Genomic DNA, 27,147 nt, shown 5'->3' with positions numbered 1-27,147 from the left:
CCAGGGTCAGCTCCAGCTCCATGGCACCAAGAGAAAAGCTGGGGCATCCAAAAAAGTGGGGCAACCACAGCAGGGACTGCTGAAGCTTTGCTGTCCCTCGAAGAGGTAGCAAGCACACAGCAGAAGCAGAGAAGCAGCTGTCCAGGTAGGTCCCTTAAGTGCATGTCTCTGTAAGGCTCCAGTACCAGCACTCAGAAGCAACTGGAGACCCTAAGCCCTGCCAGAAGTGGTTCTGGGTGGCCTTTCCTGTGAGAGAGTGTCCAAACAGTCTGGACGCTCTCCTTCGCAAAAGCGCATCGCTTTTTCAATGTGCTTTTGTGTGTGGACGCTCTCTTTCAGAAGAGGTTTTTTCAGAAGATCTCTTCTGAAAAAAAATTCTTTTGAAAGAAGCCTGCACTCTAGACGTAGCCTGAATAGATGTTTCACAGTGTGCAGAAGGTACTGGGAGTGTGGCAGAGGAGTTGATCAGCAAAGCTGGCAGCCCTAGACATGATTCCTGGATACCCTTCAGTATTTTCAAAGACCCCCAGCCCAGTTTGAGAATCACTGTCTTAATTCATACGCAAACAATTTAGATTATGCTCATTTAGATTATTAATTGAATTATACCTTTATTTGCGTAAATATACACACCAATAACTGAATCACACATTTTAAAAGCTGATAATTAGTAAAATACAATTTATAGTAGCAGCTTTATTCATAGACCTACTTATTTTAAAGCAGTTTTGGACTGTCATTTATACACAGGCTCTGCAATTGTGAGTACCGCATGTATGTTAACCAGTGCACAGATGATTGCATGTGCAGTAACACATAAACTTGAAAAAAGTTAGTCATGCCATCAAACAGCATATGCAATAATGAGTTTGTATTTCAGTGCTCTGACCTGAATTAGACTATGTATAGTACAACCTTATTCTGCTCTACAGAATTGCTTGTCTACGGAGGAGGGCAGGGGGAGGGCAAAAGCCACAACCTGGCCAAGAAGCAACAAAATGAATCTTTCCAATAGCATTTACTCCCATTGTGTACTGGTATTTACCCTGGGTAAAATGTTTTTGTAGGAAACATAACAGATCTTAATTTCACTGCACATTCACAAAAAATTGAGTTAACTGCAGAGGGCATGAAAGAGCTACTGAACAGCTAAGTGTCGTACTTATAAAATAGTCTTTCAAGTATGGCATTTTCTACAATAAAGTTTAAATATGGCTGGTTTCTTCCACCTAGCATTCTACACACCTCTAAGGAGCAATATCCAATCTGTTTTTCAGTGTTTTGTTAGACACACACACACAAAATGTGACTCCAAAGTACACAAAACATCACATTTACATGACATTTGTACATTTTTTAATGATAATCATAGTAGAAAATTCAAATTTATTTTGTTGCATAGAGTCAAGTCTAATAAATATCTTGCTCTGCGGAAAATCTGTCTTTGTGGTTATTTTCTCCACACATAGACTAAACCAGTGGTTTTCAAACATGGAATGTCAGGCACTGGGTCTCATTACTGCAGGTTGATCAGGTGACCAGTGTGGGTGCTAAGGCAGGCTACCTGCTGTTCTGACACCATAGACTGTGCTGTGCCCCATAAGCAGCTGGCAGCAGGCCTGGCTCCCAGTTGGGGAGAAGAAAGAAAGAGAGCACACAGGGCTCCATGCACTGCCCCTGCCCCTGCCCCTAGCACTAGCTCCAAATTTCCATTGGCTGGGAACTTGCTACTGGCTGCTTCTGGGGTGCAGCATGTTCTCTGGTGCCAGGAGAGGCAGGGAGCCTGTCTTAGCACTCCTGATGCACTGCTGACTGGGAGCCACTCAAGGTAAGCGCCTCCTGTCCTAGCCTTGACCACCCCCAACAAAGCCGGAGCCCCATCATACAGCTTAAAGCTCTCCATCCTCAACCCCACCCCAGAGCCCACATTCTAGATGAATTTTCTTCAAATGGGTCATGAGAAAAAAAAAGTTTGAAAACCACAGGACTAAATCCTTTTGCACCAATAAGTGGTTATGCTATTTTACAGTTATGCAATTTTAATATCAGCTGACATTTATCGATTTTTTATTTAACATCTATTTGAAAATCACGTTTCTTGTGTTAAATAGCATGGAATGCTATTGACTGCATGCAGCACAGTGCATTGCAGGCGGTGTTTCTAAAGCAGTGTTTCATAAACTGCCACCAGTGTGCCGCGTGGCAGTCGGAGGTGTACCGCAGAGAACAACAGAATTCAAAATGGCCACCATTTAAAGGGCAGGCAATTTTTTTTTTGGCTCAATAACTCCCCCGACCCTTTTTTTCCCTCAATAACTTTCCCCCCTACTCTTTTTCCCCCTGACTTTTTTTTCCCCCCTCACCAAAAAATCCTTGGTGTTCCCCATAAAAAAAAATTATTGTTTGGTGTTCCTAGGTCTTAAAAAGTTTAAGGAACACTGTTCTAAAGGCTCTCTGCTGTTCAGAAACCTTTCAGTGAACTCAGGTTCATTTTCAAGAAAGCCAAGGCAGATTTTTGCATGAAATAAAACTTATTTAAGAGGTGGGCTGTAAACCAAGCAGAACTCTATAGTTTCAACCCATAACTGAGCACAACTTTGGCCAAGTTTTTGGGTTTGTTCAAGCTGAAAAAAAATGAAACTCAGCATCTCAGAAATTGAAAAAAGTCTGAATGAAATCCTGGGAACTGAAGAGAAACTGGCTCAAAGACTATACATGTCAGCCAAGATAATCCATTGTATCCTAGCCAACAAATATTGCATTTACATTGCCCACCCACATGGACTGTTTGATTAACATGTCTGGCAACTTGTCACTATCCAATGGGCTAATAATACTGTATCACAGTGTATATTTCAGCACTCTCTGTAAACTATAGTTTACAGTAATGATTGTGCTTTTCCTTTTTATATTTTAGTCACTGTGAATGAAGCTGGAATGACAGCTCTAGACCACTGATTTCCTTATTTTTTTCAGTTTTGCTGCATTGTTCAAACAGGCAGCCCATTTCTCACCAGTCACCACACTCATGGTATGTCTACACTACAGAGTTTTGTCAGAAAAATGGTTGTTTTTCCAACAAAACTTGAGGAATGTCCATACTGCAATTGTGTTCTTCTGCAAGAAAATCAAAAGATCAGAGGGGTTTTTTCCAGCATTGGTAATCCACATTCTACAAAGAAGCAGTATTTTTGAGAAAAAGCTCTTTTGCAAAAAGGTGTGTGGGGACAGGAAAGAGGCAGTCCTTTCAGAAGAGGAAGGAGGAAAAAGCAAAGGTGCCCTGGTGGTCATTCCGTCCATAGCAATCACAGCTTACATGCGAGAGCGCGTCCATTCACTTTTCCGATGCACTTTTGCAGTGTGGATGCTCTCTTTCGGAAGATTTTTCAGAAGCTCTCTTCCAAAAAAAGCTTCTTCTGAAGGAAGCCTGTAGTCTAGATGTAGCCTCAGAGAGATGTGTTGCTAGGGAAAAGACATCAGTGATATTTGAGATGAAGGTGATGATTTCAAATCTTTGCCAAAGAGGCACTGCACTGCCAAGCTACTCATTAGTGGCACTGGCCTTCTGAACCAGTTTAGAAAGGATTTGTTGGCTAGAAATTCATAAGGCAACACCACCAGGTGGGGCTTTGCTGCCACTGTATTTTGTCGTCTTTGGAGCCAAAAGCAATCGTACTTCAGTATTGTGAAGCTTTGAACATACCACGGACTTTCAGTTTTTGTGATTGCCTGCACAAAGATACACATTAAATATGTGGAATTAAAAAAGGAAGGCTGATGTTTTTAAAAAAAATAAGGCCTGGTCCATATTAGACCAGGAAGGTTGGCTTAAGGTACGCAACTCCAGCTACGCATTTTGCAGCATCCATACAGAGGCCAATGGGAGCACATGTTCCCATCAGCTTCCCTTATTCCTCTCAGAAGGAGGAGTACCGGGTGCCGGTGGGAGCTGCCCTCAGCATTCAATTTAGGGGTCTACATTAGAGCCGTTAAATCAAACACTAGAAAATCAACCTCTGGAGTGTTGATCTTCTTGCTAGTGTAGAATGCCCTAAGAGACTGGCTTTTGTATTGTGCACTGAAGGTATTTTGAATTTTTTGTTTAAATACCTCTCATAAGACTTCTTTGATCTGGTGTTAAACAACCACTCCCAAAATGGTTTACAGGTATTTTCCTTCCTCCCCGTCAGCCCTGCCATATTAGAACACAGTTCTGAGCATTTCTGGAGAGATCATTTTCATAAAACTTGCATTTCAGTGTGTACAGGGTATGGATGATTTATTTCATCCATGTTATAAATGCTATATGTTATAAATGCTGCACATGTAGCCAAGGGCCTGGAGCTCAATACATGTACATGAATTAACTAGTTCTTTACTTATACACAAAAAGCTATTCTGTAGGTCTGCATCAAAATCAATATTATTTGTAAGCATCCTCCCCAAACAAATGTTGAAATATGGGGCGCTGCATAAACACACATCTCAGAATGTAGCACAAACAAAAAGAGCCTAAACTGAGCAGTGTGGTTACATTCAGGCCCGCCAATAGGGAGGGGAAAGTAGGGAGTTCAAAGGGAGCATTTGGCCGTGGTGTCTGCAATTCGGAGTGGCCTAGAGCTCCCACTATCACCATTGCCTGGAAGATATGTGAAAGGGTAACCATGTGTAAACAGGGTCTGAACCACTGCTCCCAATGCAGCCAACTGAAAGGGGAGAGGAGTCCTTGGTGTGGTTATGCTCATTCAGTTGTTTAGCCCTGCAAGATAATCAACTGTTGATACGTAAATACAGCTCATGCTGAAATGGGAAAGGATGCCAGGGAATGCAATATATAAATCGAGTTCAGTCAGTGCTATAGGCCTCATGGATGGTCAATTGTTGGAATGGAATGTTGTGTATTGTAACTAATTTGGTTGTTATGGGGTCACAAACCATGTTAACCCTAAATGTAGGAATTGTAAAATATGACCACCAGTGCTTGCAGAAGAAACACTGTCATTGTAAAGAGTCTTGGATGGACAAGCCTTCCCCTTCCAGTCTCAAGTGGATTGGACTGGGGGGGAAGAAGCTGGAACCAGCAGGCTACATGCCATCCAGGCATTAGCTGTAAGACTGGTTCAACTTGTCTCTCTTCCCCCCCATTCTAAAGACAGACTCCATAAGGAGTCTCTTTATTATTTTGAAATGTTAGTTCAGTGGAAGCTGGAATCTTTTGGCCTGCCTAGGTGGTGGCCAAGAGCTGAAATCACTGAGCAACTGACAAACAGCTGAAATCACTAGGTTTGGTCCAGAGCCAGACCCATCGCAGAAGCATCAGCAAGGGGCCAGCAGGGCAGCTGGCAGAAGCTAGCAGCCAGCAGGCGGCTGGTGGGAATGGCCGGTGAGTGGCAGGCAGCCAGCAAGGCGGCCAGCAGGAGCAGCTGGCGGATGGTTCGTAGGAGCAATGGCAGGTGGCCTGCGAAGTGGCTGGCAGGAGCAGGCAGCCAGCGGGGCAGCTGGCAGAAGCAGGCGTCCAGAGGGGCAGCTGGCAGGAGCAGCGGCAGGCAGTTGGCAGGACCAGTGGCAGGTGGCCAGCGGGGCACCTGGCGGCCAGCGCAGCAGCCGGAAGGGCGGCTGTCATGAGCAAGTGGACAACAGGAACAGTGCATAGGTGGCACTGGCACATGCTCAATGAGTGGAGACATCAAAGTGATGTGACTGGGTCTGCATTGACTGGACCAAGCTGTAAATAGGGTGTTTTAAGTAGGGTTGGACTAAAGACCTTTAGGCAAAAGACTTTGCCCTGCAGACTCCGGGGATGGTACTTTGCTTACAGGTTTCTTTCATATTATAGGTTCTCTTTGTTTAAGTGTGGTCCTGCGGGTTGACAATAGAGTACTGTTATGAAACAGACTGTTTCTATCTCTGACTCAGTGCTTACGAGAGGGGAAGAATTGCCTCTAAAGGTACCCAGTGGGTAGGTTGGAATCTTCCCAATCTACTGGGTGGGGGCTCAAGCCAGTTTTAGTCACCTTGTTGAAAGAACCTTCCTAGATACTGAACCTGGCCCTTCAGGTTGCACACTGCTACCGGCAGAAGGGTTAAACATATAAATGGTTAACTGATGAGTCTCACTTGTAATCATGTGACCAGTGAGGGGGAGGGATACTTTGGGTGGCATTATCCCTTCTACCCAAGGCCCATTTCCACCCCTTCCGGGACTGTGGAGCTTCCTCCCTTCCCTCCTCCACACACTATGTAGAGGGGCCTGGCAAATCTGTTGGTTCACTTGGTTATGTGTAATGTTAACAGAACATGGCAGGAAGGAGTAGATGGAATACATACCAAGGACACTGAACACAGATGATCTCTTCATTGATTTCAGTGGAGTTTTGCTGTGAAAAAAGAACTAACATGGCTTTGTGATGTTCCCAGTTTATTGTTTCTCAGTGACTCTAATCAAATTTTCTGTTTATACATAAACATTTTTCCAGACTTCAGAGTCCCGGAAGCAATCCCTGAATTCTGAGAGCCTAGCTGGGTTCTTTCTGGCTCTTACAACTCCGGCTGCTTGATTTGCCTAACTTTATTCACCCAAATGTACTTATCTGACCTGGAAGCAGATCTGTGTCCATGTGACAGGGAGCTTGAGGCTACTCTCAGTTAACTACTGGGGCTCAGTGTCACTTTTAGCAGCTCTCCATACAGGAAGTCTGTCTTTTCAGTCTGCTACTGCTTACATGTGCTGAGGTACCAATGGAGGTGACAGCTGCTCGCAGTCCCACCTGTGAAGAGCACACAGGAGCAAAAAAACAATAGCTGCCTAATTTTTTGATCCAGGCCAGCAAGAAAGGCATTTTTGTGTAAGCACACAGCGTGGCTTTGTGGAAGAGGGAGCGGACTGTTTCCTTCAACCATAGTGGCCTGGGAGGAAAAGGAGGATAGTGACAAATAAGAGGAGATAGACGAGATACAGAGACAGAGGAGAGGTCAGAAGACAAATGGAAGGGAAATAAAGATAAGATTCAACACGTGACAGTTGAAATACACGGATATAAAATAGAAGGAAAGTGGCAGTGCCATGGAAGAGAAAGAGATGAAGTGACAAAGAAGGGGCAAGTAATTACCAGAGAAATAATATTAACTATCAGGAAATGGGAAACATGATTACCACAGCTGCACCCTGTGGTTCTACGGAGCCAGATGCAGGTAATTACCCATATTCTTTGCACATTCTGCTACTGTAAAAGCTTGACATGAATAAATATTCAAAGGCCTTTTCCGTTGCAGCTCCTGACACCTGGAGGAACTTTATTGTATCTCTGCCTTACAATCTCTTGCTCATAGCTATTTCTGCTTCTCTAAGCCTCTTAATTTCTCTCTCCACCCATTCTTTTTCTTTGAGTAACACTGTAATTTAACTCTTTGAATCATTTTGATACCAAGAGTCTACGAGAGAGATGACATATAACAGAAAATTGTGTTATGTGGTTTAATTCCTTTGAGGGATTATTCATTGAGTAATGCCATGCCTCCTCAGTTTGGTATATGTAATCAAACTGCCTACTCTGCCATAAACTTATTATGAAGCTGGAACTCTGATGTCAGCACTGGTACAGAAACTGCATTTTTCAGGCCCCAACTCAATTTACTGAAGTCATTATTAATAATCAGTATTAACATTTATATTGTGAGAGTGCATAGAAACCAGCCAGGTTGAGGCCCTATTGCACAAGGCATTGTAGAAATCATGGCCTCAGCCCCAAATTGTTAAAAGACAGAATCACTGGGATGAGATGAGGATTGAGGGACATGGGGGTAACAAGCCTAAAGTTGGAGTGTCGGTCTCAAATATTGGCCACACAAATAACCATGCAAAAAGACAGTACTGACTGCACCTAGAAATAAGGTGGTTTACACATCTAACTGGGTGCTGTTGCAGAAGCAAGTCATTTAAAAAATAGAGCTACAATATATCACAATTTGGATTTACCATGAATTGGAAAAGAAGCCTGAGTGACCAAATCAACGGGCCATTAGTTAAGTTTTGTTTTGGGGTATCTCATTCCTGTTCTATCTAGTTACTGCACCCAAAGTGGTATCTAAATTACAGATTTATAGTGGAATCTTTTGCATCATAGCAAATATCAACATCTTAGCATTTCATAATTAACACTAAAATGGGCACTTAATTATTACATTCTTTTTTATAAGTCTCACCATCTCTCCAAGTTCAAATGAACAAAGAGTTAATTGTGACTTTTATAAGTGATTCTTGTAACAGTAAAGAGGAATTGCCTTTGAATAGCATTCTTTGACTACCAAGTCACACAGAAAAGCTTCCATTTAATAAACTCTGTATCTGAATTCCCAAGTTGGAAAGATCCCAATAATTCATTATTAAAAAAATCAGATGAGAATTACAGGTAGTGATTTCCTTTTCAAAAGGCATATAGAACAATTGAGTAGGAACCTTTAAAAGGATGAGCAAACAAAATCACTGTGAACTGCTGCTACATGAATCTCCGCAACAAAATTTGTTTCACAGCTGTTTATACTTTCATTAGGCCAAAACCTGGCTCTACTTAGTGGAAGTTTCATCAATCGAGTTCATTTGAATTTGCCCTTTTAGATGCATGTCCAATCCATCAAGATTCAGAACCTTCCACTTTTAATTCAAACAGATACAGTATCCTTAATCACAGATAAAATATGACGATGTGACGTATTCAAATCACTTATTAAAAATATCTTTCAGTAAGAGGTGACATACAATAGGAGAGCACAAACCAGCAATGGGGAATTTCAAATAGTTTTTGAAGCTTCTGTTTGGATAAACACCTAAAAAGTATATTTTCTCTGTGTTATAATGATAAATGTGCCATAAACTTAAAGGTTTTTGGATGCAAAGTTTCTTTGTCCAGCACATTATAGTGAGAAGAATCAGCCATAACCTTCATGGGTGAAATCCAGGCCCCTGAGGGCAAAATGGGAGTCTTGCCATTGATTTCAGTAAAGTTAGGATTTCACCCTCTATCTGGACATTTCTTTATTACATCATCCTCTGTGCTTTTCATTCGTGTAATTTTTTTCAGGGAAACAATCAAATGTAATTTTCAAGGCAAATGGCCTGGAAATAGAATGAAGATTAGGGTACAAATATTTCTACCAAATGACCTACCTAGCAAGCCTCAAGTTTTTACTTTATTTTCAGTTGTTGTGACAAACAGGTTTATTTCACTTTTCAGATATATTATGATTACTCAGTCAACTTTGTAATCATTTAAACATTTACTAGAATCAGATTCTGAAATGCTTATTCACATTAAATAGCATTTTACCCAGGAAGTATCACTGGTGATGACTGCAGGGGTAAGTGAATAGGAAAGGCTGAATCTGGATATTCCAAGGTGTCGTGGGTTGGTCCTTCCTTCCCCCTCCCTGGGGATTGGACGGCCCAATGGCCAGAGGCAATAAACCACAGTGTAACGCAGCCATTTAAGACAGGGCTGGATTGCCCAATGACCAGAGTCACAGGGGTGGGGGCTATGCTACTCCACCGGGTCCCAGCCAAGGGCCCTGTGAATAGCAGAACAGCCCACCACTCCTTCAGCAGAGAATCCAACCGAAACATGCCGAGGATCTCTGGGTGGGAGAGGCCGCTCCTGCACCCTCCCTGAGCCACTTCCTACCTGATCCAATGAGCCAAATTCCCACATGGCAGCTGGGTCTTCTCACTCCTTGGGGGGGGGGGGGGGCACACTTCCCTGGTTGTCTGCGGTGGTTACTTCCCAACTGGCATCGGAGCCTCCACTGCTCTTCTCTCGGGCATCTGGCTGCTGCTGCTCAGGAGCTCCAACCTGAGGTCCTTCTCCTCCACCAGCTAGCCCAGACTGAGCCTCTCCCCAGGCTTTTATACCTGGGCTACAGTCTGAGCATGCCTGGTAGGACTGCGGGGGCAGAGCTCCTTCAGTCAGTGTAACCTGGCTAAACCCTGTTAATTCAGTGCAGGGCTGGTACACCCCATCACACAAGGCTTTCTAGTATATTTCAAGCAGTATGGGTTGTGACTGATTCACTGGTTAACCCTGTGTGTTTACATATGCCAATTTTTTCATTTGAATATTTGTGAGTTGTTGTGTGTAGATTAAAGCAAATCAAACTGTTTCTTAATTTTGCTTTATCTATTTGTTCATACTATACATATTAATATTTGTGAAAAAAATTTAGTTTGGACACTTAATAGCATTCATTCTGATCTGTTTCATTCATTTCTACAGAAGCTTTCTGTTTTGCCCTCTGATTCAATAGCTTTCTCTTTGTAATATTTTCTCCACACTAGTTCACTGGCTGTTTATGAACTATTTAAAAGGAAAGAACAGTGATAATATATTAATAGCACATTAGGGAAATCTGTATTTTACCCCTGAATTTCAGTTAAAATAAACACGATATTGATAATGAAAACCTGAAACTTAATTTACATTTTTTCTCAAGAGCCGCTCCAAAATAGCCTATAGAAAATCATGTTTCATTATAGGAGTTTATTGCATGAGAAATTTTCAAAACGTGTTTAAAATAAATTAACTGAGCAAAAAATTACAACCGAAAAAAGTGAAATTGACATGACATAGACTATTTTATAATGATGAAGTTAGTTTGCTGACTCCAGTGCTTGAATATAAGCACAGTGGCAAAAATTACTGTAGATGTAAAAGAAAAAGGATTTTTTCTTTGCTTGGTTGTTAGTCCTGAGGAAACATGTAGTATATTTTGTGTTAGAGCCTTTCTACATCTTAAGTGAAAAATAAGAAAAATAAGAAAGAGGACTCTAATAATCTACATGTTTGCAATCTAGCTAGTAACTTACATCACATCTTTTGAAAACCTGACAGATGAATTTCTGTATCAAACTCAATTTATTAGCATCAGACAGAAGTGAATTTGAAATGTTTATTCTTAAGTGACTGCAAATAATGTAATCTCTCAAGTTTCTCATTTGTTTGACTAGACTGCATGGGTTAGGGTGACCATCGCCCTGTTCTTACTAGGACAGTCCTGTAGATAAGGCCTCCTCCCTCCGACCTGACTTAAAAAAAAAAAAGGACATATTGTCCCATATTTCGCCTGCAGGGGGCAGAGGAGGAGCTGTCAGAGCTAAGGGATTCAGCCGCTGAAGCCCCAAGCACCGCTGGCTCCCCTCACATCCCCACTCTGCATGCTGTGGGTGGTGAATTTCATCCCTGAAGTGGGGCAAGGTGGGGGCGGGGAGCCGCCAGCACTCAGAGCTTCAGCTACTGGAGCTGTGGGTGGTTGGTCATGTAGGCAAGAGAAGGCATAACCTTCCCAAAACTGCCTACGTGCCTGACCACCTGAGACTGGGCCCATCACCAGGGAAGGCTGGGGCTGCGGCACACCAGCCTGGCTCCGTCCGGCCGCTGGGGAAGACAGTGTAGCTCAGCAGCCTAGTCACCTGGGAGGGATAGAGCCACTGCGTAGCAGCCCGGCTCTTCCCGGGCCCTGGGGAGGGTTAGGGCCACGGTGCTGCAGCCCAGCTTCTCCCAGCCACCAGGGAGGACTGGGTTGGGGCAACAGCATGGCAGCCCAGCTCTCCACACGGCCCAGAAGGATTGGGCTGGGAGTGGTTGTGGCATCAGGTGGAAGGGCGGGGCATGGAGATAATGCTTCATAGCCAGGAATTCATGCACCACTTTTCCTCCCTTCTCCCAGGTCTCAACTTCCTCCCAGACCCTGCACCCCCTCTTATAACCCTCCCCCAGGCTAGAATCTTTTCTTGCACCCATAACCCCTCCTGGACCCCAATCCCCTGCCCCAGATCACAACACTCTTCTTCACCCAAACTCCCTCTCAGATCCCACACTCCCTCCTGCACCCCAGGCCTCTATCCCAAGTTCCCTTCCACACCCCACTCACTGTCCCAGACCCCATGCCCTTTCCACAGAAGTGCAGCCCTTGACCACTCACCAAAATCTTGGAGTGGCCCCCCATTAAAATGTATTGTCCACCCCTGCACTAGCTGAAAATGTACATTTCTCTACTGCTCCTCGCAGCAGAACCCCAAGTCTTTATGCTTTTTTGGAATTGTGTTTCCCCAATTTGTGAGTAGGTTATGTAACATTCTTAGGAATTCTCATTGACTTCATTGCAACTGGAACAAAAACCTTGTGAAATATTCAACAGATAGTGGCTACTTCTCATATGGTCCCATGAACCTCCATCCATGTCAAGCCTTAGTGATGGCTTCTATTAGGGTACTTTCATTAAATTCAAAGGGATTATACCTTGTATTACACTCTAAACCCAATAGTAAGTGCAGGATCAATCCCTCAATCATTTTGAGTAAAGAACACCAGTTGTGCTTTAAGATCGTATATGTTATCTGGTTGAAGAGAGAGCTGTGCTTAGATCAAGTACTTTGGATATGAAAGGACTGAATAGCACCAGTTGTAGTTATAGAAATGATTAGTACTTCACATATAATAATACTTCATAATAACACTTCAAAACGTAACTTGTTGCATTTACACATGCATCTTAACATGAGGTCAAACTTACATTTTATGTTGATAAAAGATCCTAATAGCAAACTTTGTAAATCCAGTGATTGAATCACAAAGTAAAATGTTTCAAGAACGTTGGTAAACACATGATGAAAAAGAAATACTTCTGATAGCTACAAATGATTTTATTATTCATGCTACCAGCACCTGTCCAATCAGCTCAGGGTTTCTATCCTTTATTAATGCAGAAATAATGGCAGCAGCAGAATTGATTGTCTCCTGAAGCTTTGGATCATCCTGAAAGACAAAGGAACAGCTTATGAGTAATTATGAAAAAGATAAACACATTTAACACCCTTTTTAAAATATGCACAATCACCTTATGACTTCTGACAAAAATTCAAAATATGTTGCATTTGCCAATACAAAAGCCTTCCAAAAAATGTGATTGTTTATAAAAGAAAATTTCACTCTAATGTCAAATCTCCAGCCTATAACACAAAGAAACATTTGTAGACAGAAACAGAACATAAACAAATGGAATGTATTTTAATTGTTTCAGGTTAATGATGATAATTTACTTTCTAGGATCTGTAAATCTGTATTTATTCATGCCACATATGCCACGTAAATAACTAAAAATTTCCTCTAAGCTTATAGAAACTTTTTAATTTTTAGAATACCTGACATGTACCAACATCAAGAAATTGAACTGTGCACCAGCACTGAATGGACTTCAATTACTTAGGGCGCGCAAAAGGATATGTTCCACAGTCAGGCTGTTGTCACACATTACATGTTAAGGATGGCAAAATAAATAACATTATTTCTTTCATATTATGTGTATATAGGAGCATGATAGATATCTCGGTTGTCTCATTAAATATGTCCTTTATTAGATACAATTTACTCTCTTCAAATCTTACAACAGAAGTACACTTTCATAATTACACAATAAAAGAAGGATCACAATATTGCAGCTGGGCTCTCATTTCATTTCAGTTCGTTCTTACATCTCACTGATTTATTGGCAACACCTCACCTTTTATATACCCACATAGTCTTGACTGACAACATTCTAGGAGGTCTGAGGAAAATGTAAGTCTCATGGAAAGTTCCCTGAGATTCTACAAAGGTCCAGAACATTCTAGTAGGTTATTGAAAAATAATTCCACACATTTAATACCTTAAGTATGTTCCTTCAACTATTCAATTTTCCCTTTTGTCACTAACAACAAAAACAGCATCCCAAGCCTGACGCCCCCCCCAATCCCACATTCATAGAATCACAGAATCATAGAACTGGAAGAGACCTCAGAAGGTCATCAAGTCCAGCCCCCTGCTCTAGGCAGGACCAATTCCAACTAAATCAACCCGGCCAGGGCTTTGTCAAGCCGAGACTTAAACACCTCTAGGGATGGAGACTCCACTACTTCCCTAGGTAACCCATTCCAGTGCTTCACCACCCTCCTAGTGAAATAGTTTTTCCTAATAACCAAGCTGGACCTCTGCCACCACAACTTGAGACCATTGCTTCTTGTTCTGCCATCTGTCACTACTGAGAACAGCCTCTCTCCATCCTCTTTGGAACCTCCCTTCAGGAAGTGGTCACCTAGATCTCTTGCCCCTAAGTCCAGCTCTGTGGGCAACAATGCAGCAAAAGTCAGGTTTCCTAAGAAAAATCAGAAAAGAAGACACTAAGCCAATGATTATGGAGTTTTCAAGAACTCTGGGTTAATGGATACTGGAAAATGATATAAAGGTGGAAAGAGAGTCAACTGCTGGCTTTTTAAGTAAAGGGACTATAACATGGGTTGGGGAGACAGAATTGGTATATAATTACAGGAGTTAAGAGTAAGCGGCCTCAAGAGTCTAACTGGCCATGTTAACATTAGGACAGTATTTCAAATTTACTAAGTTTTACTTCTGGGCACCCAATTTTACAAATTTGAAGTTCCGTGTCCTCACTATGGGGAAGAATCTAATGGAATCTGAGGCAGGCTCCATTAATGTGGATGTGCTACTCGGACTCAGAGCCGCAGGAAGCACTCAGGGGAGCTGTGGGAGGCCTCCTGGTGGCCAATTAGTTCAAATTAGCAGCACCAGAGCATCCACACTAACATAATTTCGGACTTATAAGTTCAGGAATAGCATTATTCCTCATGAAAAGCAGGACCACAGAGTTCAAATTCTGTGGCCCCTTACACTGGAATAATAGGGTTGGTGTGTGGACGCACCACTTTGACCTTGGGGGGGTTAATTTCAGACTAAGGTTTTAGTGTAGTCCAGGCCACTGGGAACAAAGGGAAAATGGATATTGGGCAGGGAGGCACTGGAGAAACTCTCAGACTTATGCTCATTTGTAAGAAAATTATAAAAACTAAGGCAGAGGGGGAATTTGGAAGGAATGGAAGAGAGGGTTTAAGAAAAGGATTGAGGTTAGAGAAGAGGTGGTAGGGGTGGTAGTTTTAAAAGGATAAGGGAGTTAAGCCGAGCTGTTCTGTTGTACATTGATGCTTCACTGATGTGTGAATATTTTAGAAACAATACAATCACTATCATTGTGGGTTCTGAACTTAGAGCAGTGTTTCTCAAAGTGGACCACAGACCCACTCTGAGAAAGCTGCTATTGGGCCACTCCAGTTTGTTTATTTACCAGCTCCACGGCCTCAAAGCCTCGCAGCTCCTCTTGGCAACAATGGCAAACCACAGCCAATGGGAACCACGAGAGTGCATGGCTGCGGAGCTAGTAAGCAAGCAAACCGGAGCAGCCTGTTAGCAGCTTTTTCAGAGTGGACCACTTTGAGAAACACTGACTTAGACATTTGAAAGAATGTCTTCAGAAATCCCTAGTTGGAGCATAGAGGCATGTGAAAAGGATCACAATGCATCCCAGATAATCTGCTGCTTATCTGAGATGCACAATGCACAGTTTGCACATGAGCCTTTAGTACTTAGTTTGGAAATACAAATGACTGGGTCAGACTAAAATGTGTCCTAAATTTTCTTTTTGAAAGTAGGTATTTTTTATATTTAGGAGGATTAGTCAATGTTACTTCCTAGTAGCCTGCAAAATTTTCTGTTATAAATAACACTCATAGTCAATTAGAACACAGATATTTAATATTCACTTATAGTGAAACTCTATATTTCTTACTCAGACGAAAGTCCCAATTAGCGCATGGAAGTTCTGGATAAACAAGGAGTGTGGAATTGGAACTTTGGGGCCTGATTCAATGTTGCCTTTCATCTCATGTAGACATTTATATACATGTGGAAAGTGGGTGTTATTCTGTTTTTTGCCCACTTAGCATAGGTGTAAATAACTGCACAAGGCGCAAGGAATCAAGCCCATAGGGTCACAAAGACAAACATTTTAATTGTTTTCAAGATTTAGTATACACTACTTGAAATTCAGTAGCAGTCATCTTCTGTTTCCACTTTTATTTAGTGTGTTGCTGCAAAGTATGGATAAAAGTTTCACTATTACAGATATGTTTTCTAAATGGTCTTCCAGCCATATCTGAAGTTGACCAAACTTGTATACATTATTTTCTTTTTTTGAAAAAAGAAAAAAAATACACCTGGCCAGGAATGCTCTTAATTCTTCTCCTAATAAATCTTTCTATATCCTATGTTGGTTACTAGATTCTACACACATTCCTTTGTTGTAATAAATTATTTCAGTTTTTGAACATGAAAGGACGTGAGAGGGAAGTTTAGCTTTTCACTATTTTAAAGCCAATGGACCTCAAGTGATATTGTGGGGTCCAATTTGACTGAAAATTAGTTTAAATAGAATCTTTTATCATATCTAAGGCCAACTCAAAGGTTTTTTTAAATTTCAAGGGAAATATTTGAAAAAGAAGATCCTTTGAGATATTTGCAACTCACATACTGAGCAGAAGGGTACAGGAAACTGAAATGAGAATCTGATTACAAATTGAGAATGTGTATTCAGTCTTACAGCACTGAATTTTTCAAAAATGTCACTACTGATTGGTGAAAGCCAAATGATTAAGTAGACCTAAGTTTTCACAAATGTATTTGCTTGAGAAGTTTAGACACAAGGCACAGAAGAGGATGTAAGCACAAAATGCTCAGTAGAGCTCTTGTAAGCTGCACAATAGTTATCTCACATTATTGCCCACCTGCTGTTCAGTTCAGTTGGGGACCGTCTCCAGCAGACCAGGGACACCGGGAGCAAAGCCACAGCGGCGGCGGGTCCCGCGCCAGAGCAAAGCCTCAGAGGCGCGGCACCCCGCCGCTGCGGCTTTGCTCCCCGTGTCCCTGGTCTGCTGGGGGGGGGGGGGGGCACAGCTAGTGTGCCCCCCCCCCAGCAGACCAGGCTTTTGTTGTGGACCCTGGGGCAGAGCAGCTGGGACGCTGCCAGTTGGTCCCGCAGCGCCGCTCTGGGCACTACTGGACCAACCCGGCAGCACCCCAGCTCCTCTGCCCCAGGCGTCCTGATTCAGCCGCTGCTGGTCAGTTTCAGCAGCGGCTGAATCAGGACGCCTGGGGCAGAGCAGCTGGGGTGCTGCTGGGTTGCTCCAGTAGCGCCGAGGAGCAGCGCTACTGGAGCAACCCAGCAGCACCCCAGCTGCTCTGCCCCAGGCGTCCCCAAGTCAGCTGCTGCTGAAACTGACCAGCGCTGACTACAGGAAGCCCGAGACACAGTTGCTCTGCCCCGGGCTTCCTGGAATCAGCCGCTGATCAGTTTCAGCAGCAGCTGACTTGGGGACTTGGGGTTCTTAAGTTGAATCTGTATGTAAGTCAGAACTGGAGGTCAGTTTCAGCAGTGGCTGAATCTGGACGCCAGTTCCGACTTACATACAGATTCAACTTAAGAACAAACCTACAGTCCCTATCTTGTACGTAACCCGGGGACTGCCTGTAGTTCAAAACACAGGAGCTTTTGGGGCTCTCATTCCCCATTTACTATCCCCTTTATATATCCTGCTTTATGCACCTAGCTTCACCAACTTTGCACTGGTGATTCCAAGAGCTACTATTAATTCCTCTTCCTGTGTCCAATAAAATAACCTCATGCTTAAATTAGCAGAAGTATCTCAGCTATATGTGACTAGTACAAAAGCATTGGCAAAAACCAGTTGTTTAATGGAGGTAGCCATCTAATAAATGTGGAAGAATATTATATACTGTACATTTGAGTATTTTCTGGGGTGAAATCTCAGTATAAGATATTGCCTACTAAGGATGATGTATTATTATTTATTAAAGATGTTATGGTAATACATACAGGCTTCACCCAAAATCAGGGTCCCTGTCTACTAGGCATTATGAAACCATATTGTAAACTTTTTAGGGACAAGGACTGTTTCTTATTATCAAAACAGACAAGATGAGGGTTGGGGAAAAAAGGTATAAACCGGAAGCAGAGCAGAATCACTTTCATTTCCCTACTAGGTATGAATGTTAACTCAATAGTGCTCCAAATCGTTAAAATCTGAGCCTGGGACAAAGCCTACAGAAATTAATAGTGCCAACCCCCCCCGCGCCAGGAAACCCCCTGAGTGCCTCCCGCGGGGCTGACTCACCCCTCCTGTGCGGTGCAGGGGGCCGGCAGAGCAGCTAGTGCACTTCTGGAATTGCCAGAAGTGGGACTAAGCTGCTGTACTTCTGAAGCCAACACTACCTTGAGGTAAGTAGTGGGACTTCTGGGGGGTGGGAGGGAAATGGGGGCGGGACGGACAGGATGCCTTGCGAGCGACTGGTCGAGGCCTCGAGATCGACCAGTAGCTCGCGATCGACCTGTTGGTGACCACGGCACTAGAAGATATTGACTCCCACTGTTTAAATCAATTGGGAATCTTTCCTAGGTAACCAAACTAGCCAGTATGTTAACACACAATTTAATTTCATATGCATTATCTTTCAGCTTTTTAAAAACAATTATTTTTGCTACTGAGTACAAACACACAAAGTTGGTATTATGGTAGTCAAATACACATTATAGTAACAAAAAACTAATATTCCAGGAGTGAACATATATGAATTCATGCTTCCTAAACAGGTACTAGTCCTAGATTCTAGTGGAGAAGGGATCATTGTGATTATTTAGACCAACCTTTCCTGGAAAACAGGCCACAGACCATTCCCCATATAATTCCTAGAACAGATCTTTTTGAGCCCTCCCCCTGTAAGAATGGCCTACATTCTTTGTTCCTACACGTATACACTTGCGTGTAGCCATATTATTCATAGTAATCCCGATCACTCTAAATCAGTGACCTGTCCTTTTCATTACTTACCACTCCCTCAATTCTTATATCATCTACACATAAAAAAAATCAGTGATTATTTATATTCTCCTCTAGCTTATTGATAAAAATATTAAATAGAGTAGGGCAAAGAACCAATCCCCGCAAGATCACACTGAAAACAGACACACTGGATCATGAGTCCCCATTTACAGTTACATTTGAGACTACCAATTAGGCCAGGTTTTATACATTTAATGTGTGCCATGTTAACTTTATTTAGATATAAATTTGTAATCAGATGGTTGTGTGGTATAATGGCAAATACCTTATGGATATCTAAGTATAATACATCAACAGTATTACAAGTTTGCTTCATAAAGGTAATCTCATCAATCAATCTTCTAGTTTATTTTATCTACTTTAGAAGGATCCTTATAAAGGCTTGTAATTAGGAAATGCTATAGAAACTGGAAAATTCATTTTTAGATCAATTTGCAAGAAAACCATATCTCACAGAAAGTGCGCAAAAATGCCAAATTAAGAACCATCTAAAAGAAGATGAATACAATAGTGGTATTCCAATAAAAGTATTTGGCGCTTTGGATTACTTGAGAATCAAGGTCTTAATGCAGCAGAGCACCTAAATAAAGGAGGTCAGGCTACCTGAACACAATGGTCCCTTCTGGTTTATAATCTTCGAATGTAAAGGCATTTTCAATTTAACAGAAAAATATAAATTGTATCAATTTAGAATACGTGAATTTGATTTTTCACTTTTATTTTCATACAAAAACTGAAAATATGGGTTATTCTACTGTCAAATTCAAGAACATTTGACCATAATGGACTACAAACTCAAGTTACAAAAACTAAAAGTTCAGAACATGAAATGCTTTAGCATACAAAGGCACAAGATCTGTTTTATACTGAAAGATGATGGACATTTGCTTTGTAATCTCTATATTATTAGCAGTATGCTGAAAAACTGAGCAACATTTAATAATTATTATTGTAACAAAATGAAATGTCTTTGTTGAGAGTGAGCAATGCATTAAATTCTCCTGTGGGGCACTGAAAAACAGTGCAGAAGAAATGTTAGCATTTTTTTCCATTCCCTCAGCACAATGCAAACTTCTTTCGTTTCCTGAATGTACTAGTTTCATAAAGAATAATCTAAATGTTAAAACAGAACTCCTTCCCCTCCAAAAACAGAAAAGAAAAGAAGGCTACAAAATTTGTATTCATTTTAATTTACAGGCAGTCCCCGGGTTACGTACAAGATAGGGACTGTAGGTTTGTTTTTAAGTTGAATCTGTATGTAAGTCGGAACTGGCGTCAGCCGCTGCTGAAACTGATCAGTTTCAACCGCGGCTGAATCTGGATGCCAGTTCTGACTTACATACAGATTCAACTTAAGAAACCCAGGCGTCCCCAAGTCAGCTGCTGTTGAAACTGATCAGCGGCTGATTCCAGGAAGCCTGGGGCAGAGCAACTCTGCCTCGGGCTTCCTGTAGTCAGCCGCTGGTCAGTTTCAGCAGCGGCTGACTTGGGGACGCCTGGGGCAGAGCAGCTGGGGTGCTGCTGGGTTGCTCCAGTAGCGCTGCTCCTCGGCGCTACTGGAGCAACCCAGCAGCAGCCCAGCTGCCCTGCCCCAGGCGTCCTGATTCAGCCGCTGCTGAAACTGACCAGCAGCGGCTGAATCAGGACACCTGGAGCAGAGCAGCTGGGGTGCTGCCGGGTTGGTCCGGAGCGGCGCTGCGGGACCAAACTGGCAGCCCCCAGTTGCTCTACCCCAGGGGTAGACAAGAAAAGCCTGGTCTGCTGGGGGGGGGGGGGGCACTAGCTGCTCCCCCCCCCCCCCAGCAGACCAGGGGGACAGAAGCAAAGCCTTGGAGCACGCCCTCAGTGGGACAGCCCAAGCGCGCCTGGGCTGTCCCGCTGCGGGCGTGCTCCAAGGCTTTGCTCCCCATCTCCCTGCAGACCAGGGAGACGGAGAGCAAAGCCACTGAGCACGCCCGCAGCGGGACAGCCCAGGCGCGCTTGGGCTGTCCCCCTGCTGGCATGCTCAGCGGCTTTGCTCTCCGTCTCCCTGGTCTGCAGGGAGACGGGGAGCAAAGCCTTGGAGCACGCCCGCAGAGGGACAGCCCAGGTGCGCCAGGGCTGTCCCGCTGCGGGGGGGGGGGGCGGGTTTCCGCGGCTTTGCTCCTGTCCCCCTGGTCTGCTGGGGGGGGGGGGGTCCAGCAAAGCCACTGGACCCCCCCAGCAGACCAGGCACACCAGAGCAAAGCCGCCGCCTGAGCGGCTTTGCTCGTTTGCCCGGGAGCAAAGCCGCCCAGGCGGCGGCTTTGCTCGGGTGTCCCTGGTCTGCTGGGGGGTCCAGCGGCTTTTCTGGACCCCCCCAGCAGACCAGGGGGACAGGAGCAAAGCCGCCCAGGCTGCGGGAGTCCCGCTGCCTGGGCGGCTTTGCTCCGGGGCAAACGAGCAAAGCCGCCCAGGCAGCGGGACTCCCGCCGCCTGGGCGGCTTTGCTCGGGTGTCCCTGGTGTGCTGGGGGGGGGGGGGGGGTCCAGCGGCTTTGCCACGATCCCTTTTGCAGAATGACATGTGACCATCTATAATGCTGGAATTGACTGTGTCATATGCAGGTACATAAGATCCAGTCCTTTAGTCATCTGGCACAATAATTTTGCAACAATCCTCAAAACAGACCAACTGCCTAATGTCTCTGAGCTCTTGAGAACAAGAAAGAACATCAGCATATGGATAACTTTCCAGAAAGAGAGGAGAGAAGAACTGGTTTGTTGGTGAATTCCATGTTTATCTTCTTGATGAATTCTGACAAGCGAAGGAAATTCTTATCTCCCAGAAAGAACTGAAGATTCAGGGTATATGTATGTAACAATGTTCATTTCTCTCACCCATCTGGTGATGTCACAACAACTAAAAAGGTCCACCTCTGAAGACAGTAAATTTGAGGGGGAGTTGTATGAGGGATTTGAATAGGAAAACTGTGAGCATTTGCAAAATGAGAAACAGGTTTCATTGAGGAATCACTGGATAATGTCAGAATCTCAAACAAAATAAATGAACATCTCTGGGGCTATGCCTACACCATGGGGGTTTTCCGGGATACCTAATGTATCCCGGAAAAACGCCGCCGCATCCAGGGAACGTGTCTGCTCTTCTGGGTTTTTTTGCGGAAGAGCAGATGAGCTTTTTTGGAAGCCATGAGGAAGAAGGGCTCTTCTGAAAGAGGCTTTTCTGAAACTTGGCCCAGTGTAGACGGGCCAAATTTTGGAAAAGCCTCTTCTGAAAAAACTATTGGAAAAAGGTACACAAATTGCAGAGCGCAATTTACGTACCTTTTTCCGACAGTTCATTGTAGTGTAGACATAGCCTGGGAAACCGACATCACTGCTCCCAGTATGACTCCTTGTAATCTTACTCTCTTTACCTTATCAGAAATGTGATTGTGAAACAATCTGGATAACTCTTCAATGTTCAAAGCTAAAGTATTCAAGATTGATGGAGCACGTTCCATATTACATTGCTTCTTTGACTTGAATATCATATTGGATGTTATGTAAACAAATAAACAATAGCTATGGTATAATCGCTGCTTTTAAATTAAATGATTAAAATAGCATTTCTGATAGATTTAAAGGTCAAAAACTCCCTTTTGAGTATAATAAACATTATTATCCTTTAGGGGAAAGATATTCTTAATATTACATTCAAGTTCTCTTCTAGACTTTGTTAGTTCAATCAGATAAATATGAATGTCCCTTATGTTCTCTTAAATAAACTGTACAGTTTGCCAAGATAGGTAGTTCATATCTGCCAGCTAATATCAATCATCAGTACAACTGTTCCTTTATAAACACCCACACTCAAATTGAAATTAATTTAAAAGGTAAAACACTCGTAAAATAATCAAGACTTTTTTAAAAAGCTATTCGAAATGGCAAATTGAATTAAAGAAAATGAAGAACCAATTATAAAAATTAAAGGAAGAAATAATTCATTTTGCTTTAATGGTACAATGAGGAATTAACTGCACTCCATATTAATGGAAAGGAAAACAGATGCATAATTCATGACCTGTGAAGGCATCCACATTTTTGTTAATGTTAGTACTCAATACTAACCTACACTAAATGTGTTAAGCTGTATAATAAAAGTAGCAAAAATGGGTACCCCTTAAAAGTTTCTATACTGCATAGTCCTTAATGACTATTTAACCAGTCTCATTTCAAATAGCTTCAAAACTCCACTCACTTTCCTATGGACACTTGTAGTTTTATATGTCCTCAAAGACCAATTTTTCCTAGTGCTTTCCTGTAACTGGAATTCAAATAAGGAAATAATTTTTAGAAAAATCAAAACCCATTTCCCGTTATTATGAATACAACAAGTTCTACTATAAGAGTGAAATTCACTCCAGCTCTGAGTGCCTCATAGCACTTACGCCCAATCGTAGCATTTGGCCTGATGCAGTCATCTGAAATCAATGGACACCAAAGACTTGCATTGACTTGAATAAAGGCTTTGGCTCAGACCTCTACATGAACTGTGGCTCCATGGTTACAGATCCAGTGGCCCTAAGTCTAGCCATGAAAGAGCAGTGGCCAGTATTCTAACCCATAAACTAGAAGAATTGCCAGGAAGACGCTGCATTTTTGCTCTATAGCCTGAGTGTAGTTTAGTGGGGAGTGACCTCTCCCTCATATTCCTTTCCCCTTCCACAGTTTTCCACAAAATTTTTGTTACTTGCCTGTAATGCAAGGAGTGAGTTAGACTCTAAATAAATATTATTTAAACTCCCTTACTATATGCTTTGGATGGTCTTAAAAATAAAGATGAACTGAACATAAAATTGCAAATAAGCTCACAAATAATTGATTATAAGATTCAATCTAGTTCTTGAGGTTATTTGCTGACTTTAATTGTTAAAATAAAAGAATAAGCAAAATCCTCTATTTTCCCCATATCCCGGCAACTTTTTATGTCATAGAAATGAGACACAATTTTTTAACACTGTGAAGAAAGCTTAATTGTTGATATTCAATTTAAACTTTTAGTACAAATCGTGTTACAATTACTATTGTGTGGAAAACTGATTTTTCAGTTCAATGGCAATTTTGAAAAATTAAAACAAAATGGTTCGACCTGTACCAAAAAAGCTGAGACATTTTAGCAAATCAAAAAAGTCCACAAATTTTGATTCAGGTCAAATGGAATAGTTCATTTAATCTACAATTAACTGCTTTGATTTGTTTCCAGGCACTTTTTAACAATGAAAAGGAAATGAAGGGCTAAATTCATACAGAGAGATGAAGAAGAAATAGTGATGAATAATTAGTGAGCCACAGAAAGTGAGTAAGAATGACTCTATAGCCAGGTGATTAAGGACACTCTCTTGGAGACAAGACACGGTCATGTCCCTGCTCCACAGCTTTAACAGAAGAGATGGGGAAAGACTCCCCCTCACCTAGCCACTCAGTCTAGTGACTAGGGTAGTCCCTTGCACTTAAAGAACACACATATTCAAATCCCTGTTAAAGTTTATTCTTGCCCTGCCTACTGTAACAGGACGAATACTTTCTCCTCCTGCAGATATCCTAAATATTCCCTGCTTCCTCCCTCCACCCCAATAACCCAGCAAATAAACTTTTTGTCTGAGAAATGTTCAGCGAGTGTTCAGCGAGGCTACAGGCTGTGGCATGAGCTGGCACCCTCCTAGCATGACGTATACCTTCGCCTCATACTTTGACTAAAGTTTCCTTTCCTATGGTCTCCTCAAGGCTTACCCTTTAGCATGTGCACAGTACTACTGAATGTCTTTTGCTATGTACAAAGAAGTTCATACCCATCGCTGTTGAAGTCCTCCATTGCTTCAAGATCCAATTTCAAAACACCCACCACCTTTTATTTTAAACCCATTATTTTAGGTGGGATTTTTAAACACATACAGTTGCTCTCTTTCTGTTCCTTCTATTAACTATCAATAGTTTCCATGTGCCTCAATGTTGTCTGGTTACTACTGATGCAAAACACTTTCTGTATTCGTCTGCCTTGACTCTCCATCTCAGTTCAAACATTAGCTGAAAAAGTAGGTTTTCTTCTTGCCTATGCTGCACTTGCAACTCTCTTATAGTGTTATTTATTACTGTAATTTCATGATTGAACTCCACAAGGCATTTTTATACAAAGTATATGCATGACATTATACAAATTAAACTTGTACTGTAAAAATATTTGCTTTCTTCCACTCCCTGCAGGTTTTGGAGTTTTTCCGAAACTAAGACCTCACCCTTTCCCAACCGCATTAACAATCCACTAGCAATGTGCTTCCCAAAGGACCACATCTGTAGTCTCTCTCGTAAATTCGGGATTTTGATTGCTGTTTTCATTCCAAAAAGCTGAAACACAAATTTTCCGGATGCCAATTTGCTGTAAATAAGTAGAGTCATGCCCTTCAAAGAGCTAGTGAAGTAATTCTTACTGGCATTGCTGATCCAAGTATACTACCAAGACGACTAGTTAATCTGACTGTGGCAATCTTTTTAATTACTTATTTTCGCAATTAATTACAAAATCATAGTATCTAGAAAATGCTCATACAAGTTTGGATTTTAGCATGAATCATTTTATTTAGCCACAATTAAAAATAAAAATGTGGTTTTACCAGCTTGCTAAACGGTCTGAGGTTTATATTTTTGCATCATAAACTTCAGTTAGGAACAATATAAATAAAATTATTGTCCTTAAATTAAAGAAATTTAAAAAATGTTTTCAGACCACCAAAACACAAACAAAACAAGAAGAAAATGTCACTGTTTCATCTCACAGAGACATTTACTAAGGCAAATGTAACTCTAAAGGCAAATTCGTCTTTTCTTAAGCATTGTTAGTTTTAATATAATATATGACATCTCATTGGAATTCTCTTTGGAAGCTTTTAAACAATATTTTAAATAGCTTTTATGAGAAGCTTTTGTTTTTACACCTATTGTTGTCCTGGAGGAAGTGGAAGCCAACAATAGTTGTGTATCCCATATTCTGCAGTCAGCAAACACATGGCACTTCAGAACCAAATCAATCAAAAAAACCTAATCCCTTAATATGGATTTATTTGAAAATGGTTCTGAGAGAGCTTTCACAGACAACTATATCAAAGATCAATAATTTTGAAAGTCCTGGTATAAGCACATAATACACAATCAGAGCCGGCCCAAGCTACAGACTGACCGGGCTACTGCCCGGGGCACTCCATTATGGGGAGTGCCTCGTGGGGCTACTGGGCCGGGTGGGGGAGGCACTGTGCATGTGCCGCGCGGCTGGGATGGCATCACACATGCGCCAGGCGCCTGGGGGTGGGGCCACGTATGTGCTAGGGGCGGGGGCGCCACGCGCCCAGGGGCGGGGCCGCGCATGCATCACACTTCCAGGGGTGGCGCCATGCTCCCGGGGCCTGGGGTGCACGAATGGCTCGGGCTGGCCCTGTACACAATGCTGGCCACTAATCAATAATATACATATTAGGTGCTGAAATTCATAGTTACACAATAGGTATTATTTAGGACATAAGTCATGACAGGAAGCGTATTTCAAGGAAGTTATAACTTGCCTCGGGTAGTATTTATAAGGCATGAGACTAATACCTAGTGAGTTTAACTCCCCAAAAGTGCTGAGAGTCTTGAAAGAAAATGTCTGGATTGTATTATCATTATAGAATACAAAACAAACATAAAACATGGAAAACAGGGCCATGTATGTACTAGGCATCATGTATTAGGGAATAAAATAACATAGTCCATCTCAGAGCTCTCATTTTATATGGAGCTGTGAAACTATTCTATAATCACAGTTGCAGTCTATCAGATCAGATCCTATTTCTTAGCATAGTGGAGAAACAAAAGCACAATTCAGATGGAAACAAATGTAAAAAATGTTAAGGTTTCTTAACCAACATTAAGTACAGGTATGATGATATTTCTCCAATACATGATACATGTCACGATGCCTATGCTTTCACTGGGTGTTTAAGGGTGATAGAGATATTAGCCTTCACTCTGAATTTTCTGGTGTGATGGTTAACTTTATGCTTGAAACATTATTTCCAAAAAACGTTTGTGTGCGCACATGTGTTCTGAGCAACTCAAAATTGAAAAATTAAAACATGAATGTAATGTTAATTCTTGTTAATAGGATCACGCATCATATGAGTTTGTATCAAAAAGTTGTATATACACATACCTAAAAATAATCCTTGAATTCCTTGCATTTAGTAGGAATTTTATTATACTCTGTGCTGACCTTTATGCTTTGTAATTGCAATATATGAAGTGTTATTTGTAAGACTATGTTTATTCTAGATTTGGTTCCTCCTTTTACCCAAAAAGGTAATTATCAAGATGA

At 42.1% G+C, this 27,147-nt stretch overlaps 1 protein-coding gene across 11 annotated transcripts in view; it reads right to left on the bottom strand.

The window, feature by feature from the left end:
- Positions 1–579: 579 nt before the first annotated feature.
- The window catches only part of CRPPA (CDP-L-ribitol pyrophosphorylase A), a 175,606-nt gene continuing 149,038 nt past the window's right edge, over positions 580–27,147 (bottom strand). For 8 of the 11 annotated variants that reach the window (XM_075922289.1, XM_075922287.1, XM_075922282.1 and 5 more), the window contains one exon: positions 581–12,800. In XM_075922289.1, coding sequence (XP_075778404.1) covers positions 12,696–12,800 — 105 coding nt within the window. In that variant the 3' untranslated portion in view covers positions 581–12,695. Of the gene's footprint in view, positions 12,801–27,147 lie in introns of all 11 variants that reach the window. The other 3 variants (XM_075922288.1, XM_075922286.1, XM_075922285.1) reach the window with 2 other exon arrangements.

This window comes from Pelodiscus sinensis, chromosome 2 (genome assembly GCF_049634645.1).
Source record: "Pelodiscus sinensis isolate JC-2024 chromosome 2, ASM4963464v1, whole genome shotgun sequence".
Classification (NCBI taxonomy): domain Eukaryota; kingdom Metazoa; phylum Chordata; order Testudines; family Trionychidae; genus Pelodiscus; species Pelodiscus sinensis.
Note: the sequence above shows the minus strand (reverse complement) of the source record. Positions and strands in the feature narration are given on the sequence as shown.